The sequence below is a fragment of the Poecilia mexicana genome, unplaced genomic scaffold (genome assembly GCF_051168715.1).
Source record: "Poecilia mexicana isolate PSO_F unplaced genomic scaffold, ASM5116871v1 scaffold_13, whole genome shotgun sequence".
In the NCBI taxonomy this organism is placed as follows: Eukaryota; Metazoa; Chordata; class Actinopteri; order Cyprinodontiformes; family Poeciliidae; genus Poecilia; species Poecilia mexicana.
In genome coordinates this window covers 17,117,066-17,132,626 of record NW_028263382.1, presented here as the reverse complement: position 1 = coordinate 17,132,626, position 15,561 = coordinate 17,117,066, and the positions used below count along the sequence as shown (strand labels likewise).

General features: G+C 38.0%; 2 protein-coding genes across 3 annotated transcripts; one reads left to right on the top strand and one right to left on the bottom strand.

Moving 5' to 3' along the window:
* Positions 1-913: 913 nt before the first annotated feature.
* Positions 914-7,030, top strand: LOC106932110 (CLOCK-interacting pacemaker). 2 transcript variants are annotated; one of them, XM_088011801.1, is made up of 5 exons: positions 914-1,540; positions 1,716-1,908; positions 2,816-2,997; positions 4,087-4,268; positions 4,561-7,030. In XM_088011801.1, exons 2-5 carry the CDS (start codon positions 1,895-1,897, stop codon positions 5,542-5,544), a joined length of 1,362 nt encoding a protein of 453 aa, XP_087867927.1. In that variant the 5' UTR covers positions 914-1,540; positions 1,716-1,894; the 3' UTR covers positions 5,545-7,030. The 2 variants fall into 2 exon arrangements, with proteins under 2 accessions (XP_087867927.1, XP_014866131.2); XM_015010645.2 differs by lacking the exon at positions 1,716-1,908.
* A 1,635-nt stretch (positions 7,031-8,665) lies between these two features.
* Positions 8,666-14,986, bottom strand: LOC106932109 (sodium- and chloride-dependent GABA transporter 2-like). The gene is made up of 14 exons (XM_015010643.2): positions 14,726-14,986; positions 13,374-13,508; positions 12,897-13,037; positions 12,716-12,800; positions 12,515-12,647; positions 11,757-11,891; positions 11,573-11,676; positions 11,347-11,471; positions 10,556-10,668; positions 10,337-10,474; positions 10,061-10,163; positions 9,498-9,598; positions 9,198-9,368; positions 8,666-8,776 (listed from the first exon to the last, which is right to left on the bottom strand). Exons 1-14 carry the CDS (start codon positions 14,883-14,885, stop codon positions 8,666-8,668), a joined length of 1,755 nt encoding a protein of 584 aa, XP_014866129.2. The 5' UTR covers positions 14,886-14,986.
* Positions 14,987-15,561: the final 575 nt, after the last annotated feature.

Below are 15,561 nucleotides of genomic sequence, written 5' to 3'. Positions count from 1 at the left end.
GGGGCTTCTATCACTGTTGGTGTACATTTTTCTTTCACTTAACTTTCTATTCTTATGCTTAAATACACTTTAAAAGGCCATCTTAAATTTTGTTTTGGTGATTGTCAATAATTGTCTGCTGGACAACTGTCTGTTCAACAATCTTGTAGGCATTAACTTTTAACATTTTACAATGTTTTAGGCCTTTATTGAAGAGTAAATGGACAGAAAATAGGAAGGGGAAAGTATGCAACAAATAGTCAGTTTGCAATCAAGCCAGGAAAACTGTTCCTATAACTACAGCCTCTGCATATTGTGAAAGGACTTGACCAACAGAGCAATTGCTTTTTCAAAAATCCATTTTTGTTATCCTTTATTTCAGTTGACTGAAAATTCAAGTTTAGGTCATTATTCACATAAAAAAACAGAAATGAAAGCTTATTTTGTGTGGTGAATGGGCTTCACTTTAATGGTTATAGAAATAAACTTTTAGTCTAATTTATTGGGATGAACTTGTATATTGTCTTGCATATTAAATACATGGTGCTCTAAACTGCCAGCAGGTTTCTCCTGCCAGTGACCTACTGTACATTTGCCTTGACTAATTTCTGGCATAATCAGATTTTCTGGCCTGTTTCTTCAGATTTTATATAACACGTAAAACTGTTCAATACACTTAAGAGTAACTCAATACTTTAAGCAAAAAAAAAAAAAAAGATATTTGAAGAACAGAGTGTATTTCATGACAAATTATAAAGTCAAACCAGCTTAAAGGTGTTTATGCTTGAATTTATGTTATAAAATTCTGAGTCTTGACCGTGGGGAGCTCGACTCTATGCCAACTGTACGTGCACTATTATATGATTGGTTGTTGTAGTTGTCTCATTGACCAATGAGCGCTGTGCTCCGGTAAAAAACTGTTTGTTTTGCCTGGCATGTAGTCAAACTAGGGCAGTTAGTTGAGGACACACTGACAGAAATCGAGATTTAGTTATGCTTCTGACAGTTTATTTCCTTTTTGAAAACAAGAATTTTGAGTCCACGCATGATCAAATGACATAACATGCCACTTTTCTCATGTGAAAACAGTGTCATCAAGTTTCCTACAACAGCGTCTGCATTTCAAAACAAAAGACGGACACGTTCAGATTTATTTTTTTATTTTTTTATTAACTCCTAACTGGATTGTAAAAACCGTTGACCGTAATAATAACCTGCACAGAAAATAATCAAAAATAGTATTTTATCACGAGATCCTGGCGGCTGTTTTCATAGTTTGAGTTATTTGAGACTTTTATTTTGAAGGTTATCGGATGTTGTTTTGTTAGCCTCTCCAGTTTGACAACAGATGTTGCAGAATCTCAGCCCATTTCTGTTTAGTTCATTACTTGGCGTAGCCTGTGTATCAAAGAGCGATAAATGTATTTAATGCCGTAAATCCGTCTGTTAACAGCTGCAACATGGCGCTGTTGGCTAACCTATTTGTTGGCTTTGTAAAACTGTTCTGATGAAGGAGGAAACGACCATTATCGTGATATAATCGACTGTTTTATATCTGAAGGTAAGTTCAATACTGCTTTTGGGAGAAAACGTGCTGTATTACCTATTTCCACAGATGCGTTTAATATTCTACTGCAACTTTTTTTGTTTTTCACAATATTGCAAAGCCCACATTGGGGCTTCACCTTTAAATTTGCCCAGGGTCTGTCTAATGTGTTGATTTATGTGTACATGAGAGGAGCAGTGCGAAAGGAAGCGTCTAAGAGAGGGCTGGTCTTAAAGTTGGATGTTACATAACACAACAGGGGCAGGAAGGAACTGTGTGGTGCATTCACGGAACCACCGCCGCTGATTATATCGTAAACACGAGTGGAGAAAGCTTCGATAAATCAAGCGACGCATTTTTATGCTCTAAATGCCCTGTGACAGGTAAAGATGGAATATATGCACAGCTAATTATTATTATAGATTTTTTTTGTTTATTTCGACACCGAAAGATAATAGGAAGATACCAGGGCATGTCCAATTGTTAGAGGATTAATTCAGTTGTTTTTGTATTACTTCCCTGTGGAACTGAAAGCTATTAATTTACTTTTAACTTTAAAATTAAATTAATAACTTTCAGTTCCACAGGGAAGTAACTGTCTAAACTTTAGAAAAGCTGTTCTCTGTTTAGACCTGTTATACCCTCAGCATCATTGTAGCTATGAATAAAATTAATAAACGCATGTTTAAAAAAAGAAAAACTGTATTAATCAAATTAAAATAAGAGGACAACGACAGAGTAATGCCCCACTTGCCCAGCGCCTTAGTTTAGACAGACAACCATACCTTTTTACCTTTGAAGCTGTCTTATAATGTCTTTTGAGATAATAGATTGAATGGTTCTTCATGAGATGTTGACACTGCTGTAAACCTCTACAGATTTAACCTCAATTTGTTTTTTGTGTCCCTTAGTCTTCCTGATGCTGTTTCTTCATAGCTATTCTCTTACAAACCTTAGATGTCTTCACAGAACAGATATACTGAAATTCCTCTAATTACTACTTATGTAACTTCCCAAAGCAGTTATTTCCACTGGACATTGACAGAGTAAAGGCACCTGAATACAAAAAATTTAAATTGATCTTTTCTCTTCCACTCACTTCAGTTCTAGTCACTGCTTAGGTCTATAATTTAAAATCTCAATAAACTACGTAAAAGCTTGTGGTTGCAACATGGTAAACTTGGTTAAGTTTCAGTGATACTAAAACTATTGCAAGTAACTTTTTACCAAAATGTTTTATCTTGTAGTAAACACCACTTTTTTTTTTCTTTTTCTTTTTTTTTTTTTAAGGGCCGTCATGCCGAAAGAGCAGCTTTGTTTCAGGGAAAACCGTCCCTGTGCACCATCAAGCAAGAATGCGAAAGATAAGAGCAACAGCAATACCTTGCTGACAGTACGTGACCCGAAGCATGCAGTTGATTCTAACAGAAGAGGCTCCAGCTGCAGCTCAGAAAAAGACTCCGGGTATTCTGGTGAGTTAAAGTGTCTGCGGTAAATGTGTGCATATAGCCTTAATAAGCTATGTAAAACCACATTAATGTACACAAATAAGCCAACCTCACAATATATCAAAAAATCTGTGTTAAGGATGTTTTCCTGCAGACTACATCTACAGGAAATCTCAACAAAACAGACGTTGTTCTGGCCAGAAGATAACTCAGAGTAGAAGGCTGTTGGTTCAAATTTCGTCTGTCGGGGATTTTGTATTTGGAGCTATATGACACCAAGGAAAACAAGATGCAAATGTTGCAGGAATTATACTCCAGATAAACATATGTAGCACAAGCAGATCTTGGCAAGTTGATTAGACCTCTTGGAGCCTTAGTCATCCAAACGTTTTTCCTCTTTTCTGCATCTTAAAACCCTTGCTTAGCCTATCGCATTAGGCATCCGATCATAAAGTAGATTCAATTATTGAACAGAATTAAAAGCCAAATTCACATTCAAAGATTAATGCATTAGTCAAAGCTAAGACTTATTATGGATCGTTTATAAGCTTTTCCAAAATTCGAAATTAGATCTAAAATCCTTACACAGCCTCCCTGAAGCTCAGAGAATAGATTTTAAATACTGTTGTTTGTTTATAAATCACTGAGCACCACAATAAATTAAGTACATTACATTGTTGATACAACAACAAGGCATGTTGTTGTATCAACCTTCCAGATCTCTGAGGTCTTCTAGTTTTGGTCTGCTCTGCATCCCCAGAACCAAAAACTGCAAAACAGCTGAAACACCGAGTTCCTTTAAATCTATACTAAAAACCTACCTGTTTAGAGTTGCTTTTGAATCATAATACGTGGAACATTGTCCAACATATTCAATTGTTGACTATAATATCCCATGTGCTTTCACTATGTAAAGCACTTTGAACTGCCGTGTTGCTGAAATGTGCTATACAAATACACTAAATTGATTGTGAAAACAGATTCAGATTCATCACATAATTAGTCACAACTGAGCATTTTATGAGATGCAGAAGTTTTTTTTGTTTTTTTTTCCCAAGATGCTTGACAAAGATTTGAACCCTGTTACCTCATTCTGTATTCTCTGACTCCCAGACGGTTCCGACTGGCAGCAGACGGACATTGAGGACCAGAGGAGCACCAAAAGTCAGCGGAGATTGGTAGAATATGCAGAAGCTCCACAAACTGGTCAATGTAAAGTACATGGTGGCAGAAATACTGGAAATCCTGCTGTAATGGCAACCAAACAGGTTCACCAACCCATCTACATCATCAAGGTAATTACACTAGTAAAGAGGTTTAGTCGCACATATGCAAATGGAAACAGAAAGAAATTAAAGCCTGTAGGAACAAAAGTAGGAAGCTGTTTTTGAGGTCAAGAGTTTGTTTTAAAGTCTATCAATTCAAGTTCAACCTATCTGTGAAATGTTTTCAATTGTTCCTTGAACCACAGTTTGGTACAGCCTTCTTACAATACATAGCTTTTTGAACAACTTACTTCCTCCGTGCCATGTTTATTCCTGAATGATATAGCTGCCTTTTTCTTTTCTCTGTTCTTTCACCCAACAGCCAGCCACAACCCTGAAAAGAAATCAGTTGCATGTAAATAACAGCATGAGGATAAGCAACCATATGATCAGCCTGGATCAGCCAAGCTTTGTGCCAGCATCGATTCAGCTCAACAAGCCTTTCAAGTCCCAAACTTCGAGAGTCACAGGAAATAAAATAAAAAACACCTACCTTCCTATTCTTAACTCTTACCCTCGCATAGCGCCACATCCTACCAAGAAACCACCTGACAAGTCTTTATCAAACCAGGAATCCCAATATTTGAGGAAGAGGATATGCACTGAACGCAAGACTGAAGACAATTCAGTAACTACAGGTCAGTCGGAGGGACATCATCACAACCAATCGACAGTTTCAAACTCTGTCCTGTTGACTACCTTGTCAAGCAGAAACAGTTTGTCCTCCTCCACCTTCACCATTTCGTCCACAACCCCAGGATCTCCATCCATCTCTAGTCTGCACACTGCGCCCTCTGATCACTCAGACGGAGGACGTCAGAGGAAAATCACCACAAGTCCTCACCATCGGCGATTCCTCAACACGGTAGAACTTCTCAGACAGTCAGGTCTGTTGGACATTACCTTGCGTACAAAGGAGCTCCTTCGCCAGAGCAACAGCACTGAGCAGGACATTTCCCAGCTGCGTCAACACACAGAGCTACTCTGCCAGGCTGTCAGCAACCCAGCCCACAGCCTTAATGGTGTCACAGCCTGGGAACATGTGTGTCAGGCCATGATGGAGTCTGGTAGCTATCCCAACCTCAACATGACACTCAAATCTCAGAAGCCATTACATCCAGATCCAGTCAGTCAACCACAAAGTATTTCTTTAGGTAGCATAAAAATACTGCAAGCTGCTGAAGGCTCATGCCTTTCTAACACCAGCTCAGAGCAATCTCAGGTAAACCAAGACGAGAAAGTTGAGATCAGAGAAAGATCTCCAGGCGTTGTGACCATGATGTCTCCTGACAGCTCTACTGGTTAGGATGATCTGCAGTGCCTTCAAAGATTGAGATAACTAGCCTGGCTGCTGTGCCTTACCTAAATATTCACCTTCACTGGCATTTTCTTCTTGCCTTTCAAGCTGGAATCAAAATGATTTTTTGAGGAGTTTGGATAATTTGACAGGCTAGAAATACTTATTGTGAGATATGTCTAGATCAGAGATGTGAAATAAGTAAAAAAGAAAAAAAAAAAGAAAGTTTTTTCTAAGATAAAAAGCAGTGACTCTCCTTAAAAGTAATGCCTTCTTGGGTGCTGTAATTAAAGCACATTTACTGCAACAAACCTCTAGAATTGGATAAGATTAAGTGTGGGTGGAAAAGGAAAAAGGGTGACTGAAATCCTGGAGAACTGTTGCTCCTGACCACTGAATGAATCACAATGTGCTTTTAGAACCACCCATCACTAAAATATACACTAAACAGTTTAACATCAACCTTTATAAGCAACATTAGGCTGTGTTAGTTTTTAAAATGAATCACAGCTACATCTAATGTTGTAGGAGTCAGTTTGTTACAGATGAAGACGGTGGGCAGTCTGTCAACCAGCCTCAGCTGGATGTCAAACTACTTCACTGTTTGTTTCTTTGCTCCAAGATATCAAGTATCTGCCACTCAGTCGCTTATTTAGTCTATAGCCTTGTCAGGTATTTTTGTTTGTGTGTTGATAGTCTGAGCTTGGTTTGCTGTGTGTCATTGTGTATTGTAGGCTTTTATTAATAACGCTACAGTGTGCTTCAGATGATATGTGATCTCTTTGCTTAACCTCTTTTTAAGACATGCACAGAATAAATGAGCAGCATTTCAAAATCATTTGATAAACCATACTCTTATGTAGCAGCTGTCATCTCTGCTGACTGTTTTTTTGTGATTTTTCAGTTTTCTTTGGTTTCTGGACTTTTACTTCACTAATTTAAAACACTTTTCAGTGTAAGTTTAAAAGTTTGACTGTTTATTGGGGGTTAGGTTAGGACAAGAGGTTATAAACAATGGATGGATGACCTTTAAAACTCTCATTCTCGTACTTCCATTGAGTACTAAAGCGAATTGGTTTAGAGCTGAGACTAAATGAATGAAAACCCATAAGATACAGAAAATATAAAAACATTCTTACTGTTTGGATGTAACATGAATTATGTTAATGCTATGTCTCTATTGTCCCCTTTTGTAAAATTATAATAATAATGCTATTCAGTGTATCATAAACTGATACAAAAAGCCTTTATATAAATAATGGTCAGTAATCAGCTGGGAGTAAAAGTGTTATTTGAGGATGCAACAGGCAGGCCTGATGGCCAGTTTTCACATTTCAAGAGGTTTTTGGAGAATTTTTCAGAATTGTAAGCTATTTAAATACAGCGATTTATGAAAAGTTTCTCTGTTTGTGTGTCTGTGAATATTTCTACAATGTGTCTCATCAACCCATGAAGAAAAACTGTGTGGGTTCTAATAAATCACACAGAAATATCATTTGTTGATGGATAAAAATACTGTTTTCCTGTTATTCAAATATGTATTTTTATCCCATTTCTGTGTTTTTTTTTAAACGCACTAATATTATTTTCTGTTGACTTTAAATATAATTCCCCTTTCTTATTGCCCTTAAATGATCAGATTCAGAGAACTTAAGATTTAATGGAATATTTCAGGATTTTTGAAGTGAGGCTCGTCAAAGGCAATGTGACGTCTCAGAGTAAATTCAGACTAGTTGGTGCTAGAGGCTGAAGCTAAGTGTGTCTATGAGGTGATAATATACTTACAACACATCTTTTCTTTCTGGAAAGAAAATATAAACAGGGAAGGTTTGCATTGAACGGTTATTTGCACAGAAGCTGTTGATTTATTGGCACATGAAGTAGTAGAAAGCTGTGGACCACCAGTGATTCTACTGTTTGAAACTTGTAAAGTGTTTCAGGTCTTTGCAACACAGGGTGAAAATGAAAAAAAAAGCATTTATTTATATTAGTTTTGCACTTAATTATCAGAAAACATATTACATGTTCCACTCTTGAGTACACTTCTCACAGGAACACTAGTGCTACTGTATTGCCTCTTGCCTCCATTTTCAGTGGAAATTCCCATTTACCCAATGCAAAAGTAAGCTCAGAAGCTTGATAACAGAAACTTTTCTGAAAACAACCTGAGTATCAGTTCAAGAAAGTAAATCTTAGTACCAAAACAAGAAGATTTATGTTCAGCATTATTGCAATTCAGCACAATTTGCATGTATTTGGAAAAACATTTACTTGTGCATGTTTTGAGTAAAGTATTTTACTCAGTTACATTTGAAATCATATCCATTAATGAGTAGAAAAAAGCTAAAATAAATAAAATATACAAAATCAAACAGCATTGATCCTTTTGTGGGTTAGTGATCAGATCCCTTCGTTGTTGCATCAATTGGAAGACAGAGGTGCCTTTGTAAAAAAAAAAAAAAAAAATATATATATATATATATATATCTCATGGAGATATATATTATATGTTGAATTTTATGTTGTATTTCTCTTTATGAAGCTGCTTCTTTAATCAAAAGTACACCAATATCTCCTCTTTTCCATTGTGAAATACATAAGTGAAACTTTCTTCTGCTCATAAACAAGAAGCAAGGTAACTTTTACTTAAAGTAAGATTTTAATGAGGTACTGTTTATTTTTATTTGAGTGACATTTTAGACTGGTAACTCGTAATTAGGTAAAATTTGATCAAAGTAACTGTACTCTTACTTGAGTACATCATCTTCGTACTCTTTCCAGTTATTTCATTGACTAGGCTGTGTGTCTGAGTCACAAAAGAAAAAAAAAGGTAACTGAATAAGTTAAGTGCTGAACACAGGAGATTATCTGAAAAGGAAGTTCAGAATGAAATCTCATAAAGAGCAGATCTGAAGAATGTAAAGAAAAAAAACAACAACAAACTCTGAGTCACCTTGAACACGGTTGAGGCAGTGCTGTTAAAACGTGGGTTATTTCTAAAGGTGATGACGTGAAGCAGATTTTATTTGTGGCTGTTTTACGTCACAGGAGAGCAACAGGTGAGGCTGGTTGACGTGTTAAATTGTAATTTTAAGGAGTTCCATCAGTACATCAGACCGTACATCTGCTGTCAGTTGGCCATGAATGGCTGCATCAGGTCAACACCCTTGTTTTGCAGCTCAGCTCCTCTTATTTGAGTTGGTGAGTCACTCAGAGCAGGCTGGCACAAGTACTGGAGGCGCTGCAAAACAGTAAAGAAGATCTGCGTCGGTAAGTTCAAAGGAACATGTTTGCTACTAGACTATGCTGTTGCTGTGTTATTACTGCTGATTTTTGCCACATCAGGGTTAATATATGAAATACATTCCTTAACAAAAGATGTTCATAGTTTAAAAATCTACTTTGTAATGTAACTTTACAGAATAGGAATGTAGAGATATCCTTTATCTAACATGTTTTTAATCAGGGTTATCAGCATCTACAGGAGATGTAAATCTGCAAAAAGTTATCTGACACTTCTTCATAAACTTTTGTGGCATTCATTTTCATTTCATCAGTACTCTCCAAATCCTAGCAGAATTTCTCCACAGTTTGGAAATTCTTTACAATAAAAAAAAAAATCTTAAATGTAATTGGAATAAAACATTGCTATGCTTTCTCACCTGCCTAGGTGTGCCGCTTGCGGTCATCATCTTATAAAGTGCCCACCCAGGCACAAGCAGGATGGAGGAGAGGGCCAGCACCCAGCCCAACACGTAAGCCCAGGACGGGTAGACGTACCAGCGATTAAAGGTCAGAGGCTGATACTCGACTAAGGAACATATGAAAGATCCCTGCAAGGGCAAACAAGATTGGGTTAGTTAGACTCTGGTTTGAAATTAAGAATAAATAATTGCTGAATTCAACAGTTCACATCTGATCCAGTGACCAAAAGCACTCTGACAGAGAGACAGGTGGCTCACCAGCGAGACCAGTGGTGTGAGGTAAAGCCAGCAGATTTTGAAGAAAGGATTGGCCTTCATCCCTGTCATATCCTCTATGATGCCATACAACCGATCTGCCCCTAAATAATTACATATTGATGAGACTGTATTGCACTTGTTTGAAAGTCGTGTTGTAACATTTAACAGTTAATCAGTCATTTCGTTTATAGGTTTACAATGTGCAAATAACATTTTACAATTATTAAGACCCCAACTAAAGTCAAACTATTTAATCTTGCATTGCAGTAGCATAATTTGAAATAATCACTATAAGTCCAACCTTCAATCTATGTAATCTTTTGCAGTGAGACATCAAGGTTGAAAAATACTTTTTATATGAAATCAGGTGGTCCACAATATTTTGTTTGTATATCCTTCTTTTGCCAATAGAACATCTTCTAGTTTCCTATTGAATTACACAAAAGATATTGTGAGAAAGAGGGAACTTTGACCTTTCCTCACTGCACAATCTCTCCATATCAGAGCTTTCCAATTTTGACAATTTGAACACATTAAAACATCCATCGCATCAGTGTACGTACCAAACACCCAGCCCATGGACAGAGTTTCAAACACACAGAGGAAGAGGATGCAGGCTCCATTGCATGCGTAGTAGTCAAACAGCTGGAACACAAACATCCCCCCCTTGGAACAACAGCAAAAAAAAAAAAAAAAAAGAAAATCACTTTCTTATTTTAAATGTATGAAAGACGATTTCTTCCAAGTGTTGACCTCACAGTTGTGACAAAAACAATTGCAGAAGAACGATTCAGTATTGAAAGGTATAAAACATTAAAGTTTTAACGTTGAACACAGACTTCGGTGATCATGACGAGTTGAGAGAAGAAGCAACTCAGACAGAAGAACAGGAGGAAGATCTCCCGGCGTCCTGCCCGTCGCATAACTCTGGGAAACATGTCAATGATGGACGTCATCACCACCTCCATGGCGACAAACTGAGCAGAGAGCAGGCAATAACAGAATTACATGTTTAGATGAATACTTATGATCCTCCTTCAGTTGCCTGAGCAGCTTACTTGTGTGTCCAGACCCAAGAGGATGAGCATGACAAAGAAGCAGATGGACCAGAGCTGGGGCAGAGGCATCATGGCCACCGCCTGAGGGTATGCGATGAATGCCAGGCCTGGACCTGGAAAACAAAGTCAAAGTGATGATTTAATAATCTCCTTCTTTTAATATGCTTTGATTAATCCATTAACTGCCCTACCAGGTAAAAACCAAACTAACAACACTGTGGAGTTTTATAAAACGAATAAACAGAAATTTTTGCAAAGACATTTTTTTTTTCTTTTTTTCCAACAGAACTTAATTGTTTAGGGCAATGACATTTGCTTCCTGGAAACAGTGAAAGTTTCAGTCCTTCATGTAAGATCAGTTTGGAATGTTGTCATGTTACAACCACAACCAATTGGGGTTTTATGTCACGGATCAACGCCGGTGGGTGAGTAACTGTGAGGGGTGGAAGAAAAACTGGGAAAGGTTCTCATTTTGAGTTTTGAAAATAAAAACATGCTAAATATAACTTGCACAATATTTGTATTTAATCAACAATATGTAGAGTCAACCATTCTATAATGATTCTGGCTGCAGGGATTTTGTCCAGCTGAGAATGTGAAACTTAGTCTCTAAGCTTTTGCAGTCACTATCAAGTTTCTTTGAGGATTGCCCTGAAATCAGCCCCGTCCATTTTTCCATCAACTCTGCCCAGGTTTCCTGTCCGTGCTAAAAATAAAAGAGAAAAAAAACATCCCCACAGAACTTCCATAAGGATGACGTTACATATGTCTGAAAATGTGTAAATATGCACCTGACTCGGCCACCTCTGCAATGGGAATGCCTTGCTGATGAGCCATGAAACCCAGCACAGAGAACACGGCGAACCCAGCTACAACACTGGTGCCACTGTTCAGGAAACACAGCCACAGGCAGTCCCTAACAAAACAGAGCAATGCCACATTCATTGTACTTGATACATGGATAATATACTTCAGCAGAGATGCAGAATGCCTATTGGCACCAACAAGCTGTTCTACCTGTAGCAGTTGTTATTGTGTTTGTTGTAGCTGCCCAATACGGTTAAAGAGCCGACCCCAACACTGTAGGAGAAGAAGATCTGCGCGCCGGCCTCCATCCACACCTGCCCCAACAACAGCATCAGTGGCCACGTTTTGTCTCAAAACTCAGCTTTTCTTCAGTCTTTGGTCCCTCAGAGCCTACCTGAGGGTCAGTGAGTCGTGACGATTCAGGAAGAAGATAATAAAGGATTCCTTCAAGAGCGCCGGGAAGAGTCAGTCCTCGAATCAAAAGGATTACCAACATGACATACGGGAAGGTAGCAGTGAAGTACACCACCTGAAAAAAGGGGAAACATAAGCTGACAATTTGAAGCCAAACTTTGAATAGCACCTTCTACATTTTTGGCATCTTTGACAGTCATGTGTATTATGTGGTAGCAATAAGCTGTTGCATAATTTCACTGAAATTCTGATAAAAGTTAAGTCAGGTTGAGTAGATTTTTTTTTTCTGCATTCTGAAAAATCATTCTTGGTATTGTCTAAGCACAACAGTGAATGTGGAACAATTTGCATGTTTATGTGATGTTCAGAAAAAATTTCCTTATTTTTCTTACCTGCCATGTACTCCAAACCACTGGCTTTTGTGTCTACCGGTTGTCATGGTGACCATAAGATACCATTCTGTGTTGGAGTGGCTTGTTTAGCTCCTGTACCACTCCTTTATCCTCACTGTGTGTGGTTTTAAAACTAATTCTTCCATTTCAAATGCTGACTACAGAAAATAGTCTTCTGAGTGACATATTATTTATATCCAAAGGTAATTAGAGGGCATGGATCAACAACTGAAGCTTCGTACACGTTCCGAAAAACTAAAAGTATTAAGCTAAAACTACATGTATTTTAGACTTTTTTCTGCTTATAAATGCAGCACCAGTGATTCTGTAAAAATGATCAGCTGACCTTTCCTGTGGACTTGACTCCTTTCCAGATGCAGAAGTAGCAGATGATCCACATTACAATCAAGCACAACAGCACCTCCCACCTGATGCTGCCCACCTCCTCAATTCCCCCTGAGATAGCCAGGACACGCCGTCTAAAAATCAAAAACGCATTTCATATCGGCCTCGTAAGTAGCTGAGCAGCTTCCTTAGCTTTACTTACTCCCAGAATTCTGTGGCCGCTGAGGTGGAATTAGTCCCGTTGGTCCACTGGGAAGTGCTGTTTGTTGAAAAGTCCACACAGTCATCTGAAAAAGATGGTGGTGAAAAAGGTCTGTCTCTATGCTTCTGTGATTATGTTGCGTCTGACGGCAAGGAACATTTTTAACACATTTGCATACAACCTGTGTTCCAGTAGTTGTTGCAACTGGCCCAGGGGAGCTGGGAGCTGAAGGAGAAGATGAAATAGAGCAAAGCCCAGGACAGAATAATGATGTACGTCATGCAGCTGTAGAAGAGGATCAGCTGTCCTCCAAAGCCTATACCTGCAGAACAGAAAACGACAAAAGCCTCGATTTATCCAGTGCCTGAAGTGAGATATTCCACTTAGACACAAAAGTAAAGTTAGAAAACTGTTTAAATCAGGTTAATGTTTGAACCCTCAGGAAAGTCCTACACATCAGCAATCTTGTTAGCATTTGCAGGCAAACAATCTGAAAGGGCTCCTTTAAGATTTGATTAAATATTTCGAAATTTGCTGCTGTGACTCTAAGCTTCTATTTGCGGGAGAACCATCCATTTTATATTTTGACCTTATCAGTGAGTTGTTCATGATGTTTTACTTTCTCTGTTTCCAAAGAGTAAAGTCCTGCAGGGCTTACCTTCTGCTAGCGGACACAGCTTCCTCCAGCAGGTGATGCCCCCCTCTTGGGTGTACTGACCCATGGTTGTTTCCAGCAGGAACAGAGGTACGCCACAGGTCACCACAAAAACCAGATATGGCACCAAGAATGCACCTGATTTTTACAAAAATAATCAGCTACTTGGCTGAGAGGATCAAAACAACAAATTAAGACACTAGATTCTGATATTTGCATTGTACTGGAACCATTTTCTTGATGTTTTTTGAATAGTAGAATTTTTTCTTAACAGTTTCCCATGTTGCAATCAACAACGTATGAATTTTATTAGGATTTCATGTGAAAGACCAACATAAAATAGTGCATCATTGTGAAGAGGAAGGAAACCTTGCATCATATTTCTTCCATTTCTCAACTATGCACTTGTTTGTGTTGGCGTCTCAACTAAAATCCTGACATAATATGCTAAAGTTTGAGTTTAAAACATGAGGAAATGTAGAAAGACACAACTCCTTAAATGTTGTAATGGCAGAAAAGTAAAGTAAAATAATGTCCTAAGATATTTAGAATATAACAGTGCAGAAAACCATTTATAAAATCAAAGGTGAGCCACTGACATTGGATCCATTGGAGCATAGTCTGCAGATCACTCTCCCAACTTGTTTCTCATTACTGAAAGGTTACATCCCTAAATAGAGTAATACACAAGATTTCTTTGGAAGCGCTTAATATTTTAAGTTTCCATGAAGGATAATGTTCTCCTGGAAGAATTTGAACCTTGAGTTAAAATCAATAAATGTTTCGACCGTTTCGACAATCATCAATTGGTCCTGAGAACAGGAATGTTGCACTTTGACTCTTTGTTTGAACAAATCGCAACATCCTAGACATTTTTTCATTATTTATTTACTTTCAGTTTTTCATTTTCTGAGAGAGGGGAAAAAAAATCTGCTCACGTGGTTTCAGTCAATCCCTAAAACTATGAGAGTCTCACAGGGATGATTTGAAGACATCACCTCAAGTTGACAAGAAAAAGTCTTTTAAAACACTTAAATCCCCAGAAAACATGGAACAAATCTCCTGTTTTATTTTACCCTTCATAGAGCTCATTACTCTGGTATTTGCAGTGGGAAACAAATACAGTTTTTATCCCCAAATTTACAGCTTTGCATAATATACTTTTTGTAAAATTGTTATTTAGCTGACTGATGCATCTCATCTCACCTTGGCTTTAATTTATAAAAACCTATATATATACTGTATATTATTTAAATTCGGGCTGCTGACCAGACTGATTTCCGCATAATTTTCTTCAGGTTTTCTTATCGTAGAGTAAAGCCATGATTATCAGTTTAAATCCAGCATCACCTTACCCCCTCCGTTTTTGTAGCAGAGGTACGGGAACCTCCAGACGTTGCCGAGGCCGACAACATTTCCAGCTACGGCCAGGAGAAACTCCACCTTGCTTCCCCAGTGTCCTCTCTCCTCCACCTCTGGTGGAAGCTCTTTCTGGCCACACTTTTCATTCAACATACCAACGGGTTTGGTCTAGACCCAGAGTTTCTCTTGATCTCTGAACTGTGTGTCTGGTTGTCTTTCTATGTAGCACAGACATATAATAAACAACTGTATGGACGGTTAATCAGTTTTCAGTGAAATTGTAAATTATTTCCAAGCTGTCGGCGATGTTTTGTTTACAGAGCTCGTCGTAGAGCTCTTGACAACTGTGAAACAGATGTAAATTAGGAATGGGACAGCGAAACCCACTGCTTAAAATATTGCCCATTCATTTCAACACACTTCAACAGGTGGGCACATTGAGATTGGTAGCAATGGCTTTTAATTCCAGATAGAGAACTCATAAATCCTTTTGTTATATTGGATGGATGGATCTGCTTTGCCTTCAAAGAGAATTAGTGATGTGAAAAGATATTGTAGGGGGATAAAATTATGTTAATAGTTAATAATTATGTTGTTTAGCTGTTTTGCACAAGGGAAATGTGCTGTGTCAAATGTACTGCAGCAAAATGCGAGTCAAGAGATCTGCATTAACCAAAGGACGAACTGGACTGATTGAGAATCCACATCCACGGACAGATTTGAGTATAAATATGCCTTGTTCTCAATGGGTGGGGGTTAGGGAGTATGGTGTGATTTGTTTTTATTAGCCACCTTTCACTCCATACCAATATTAACCAAACACACAGAA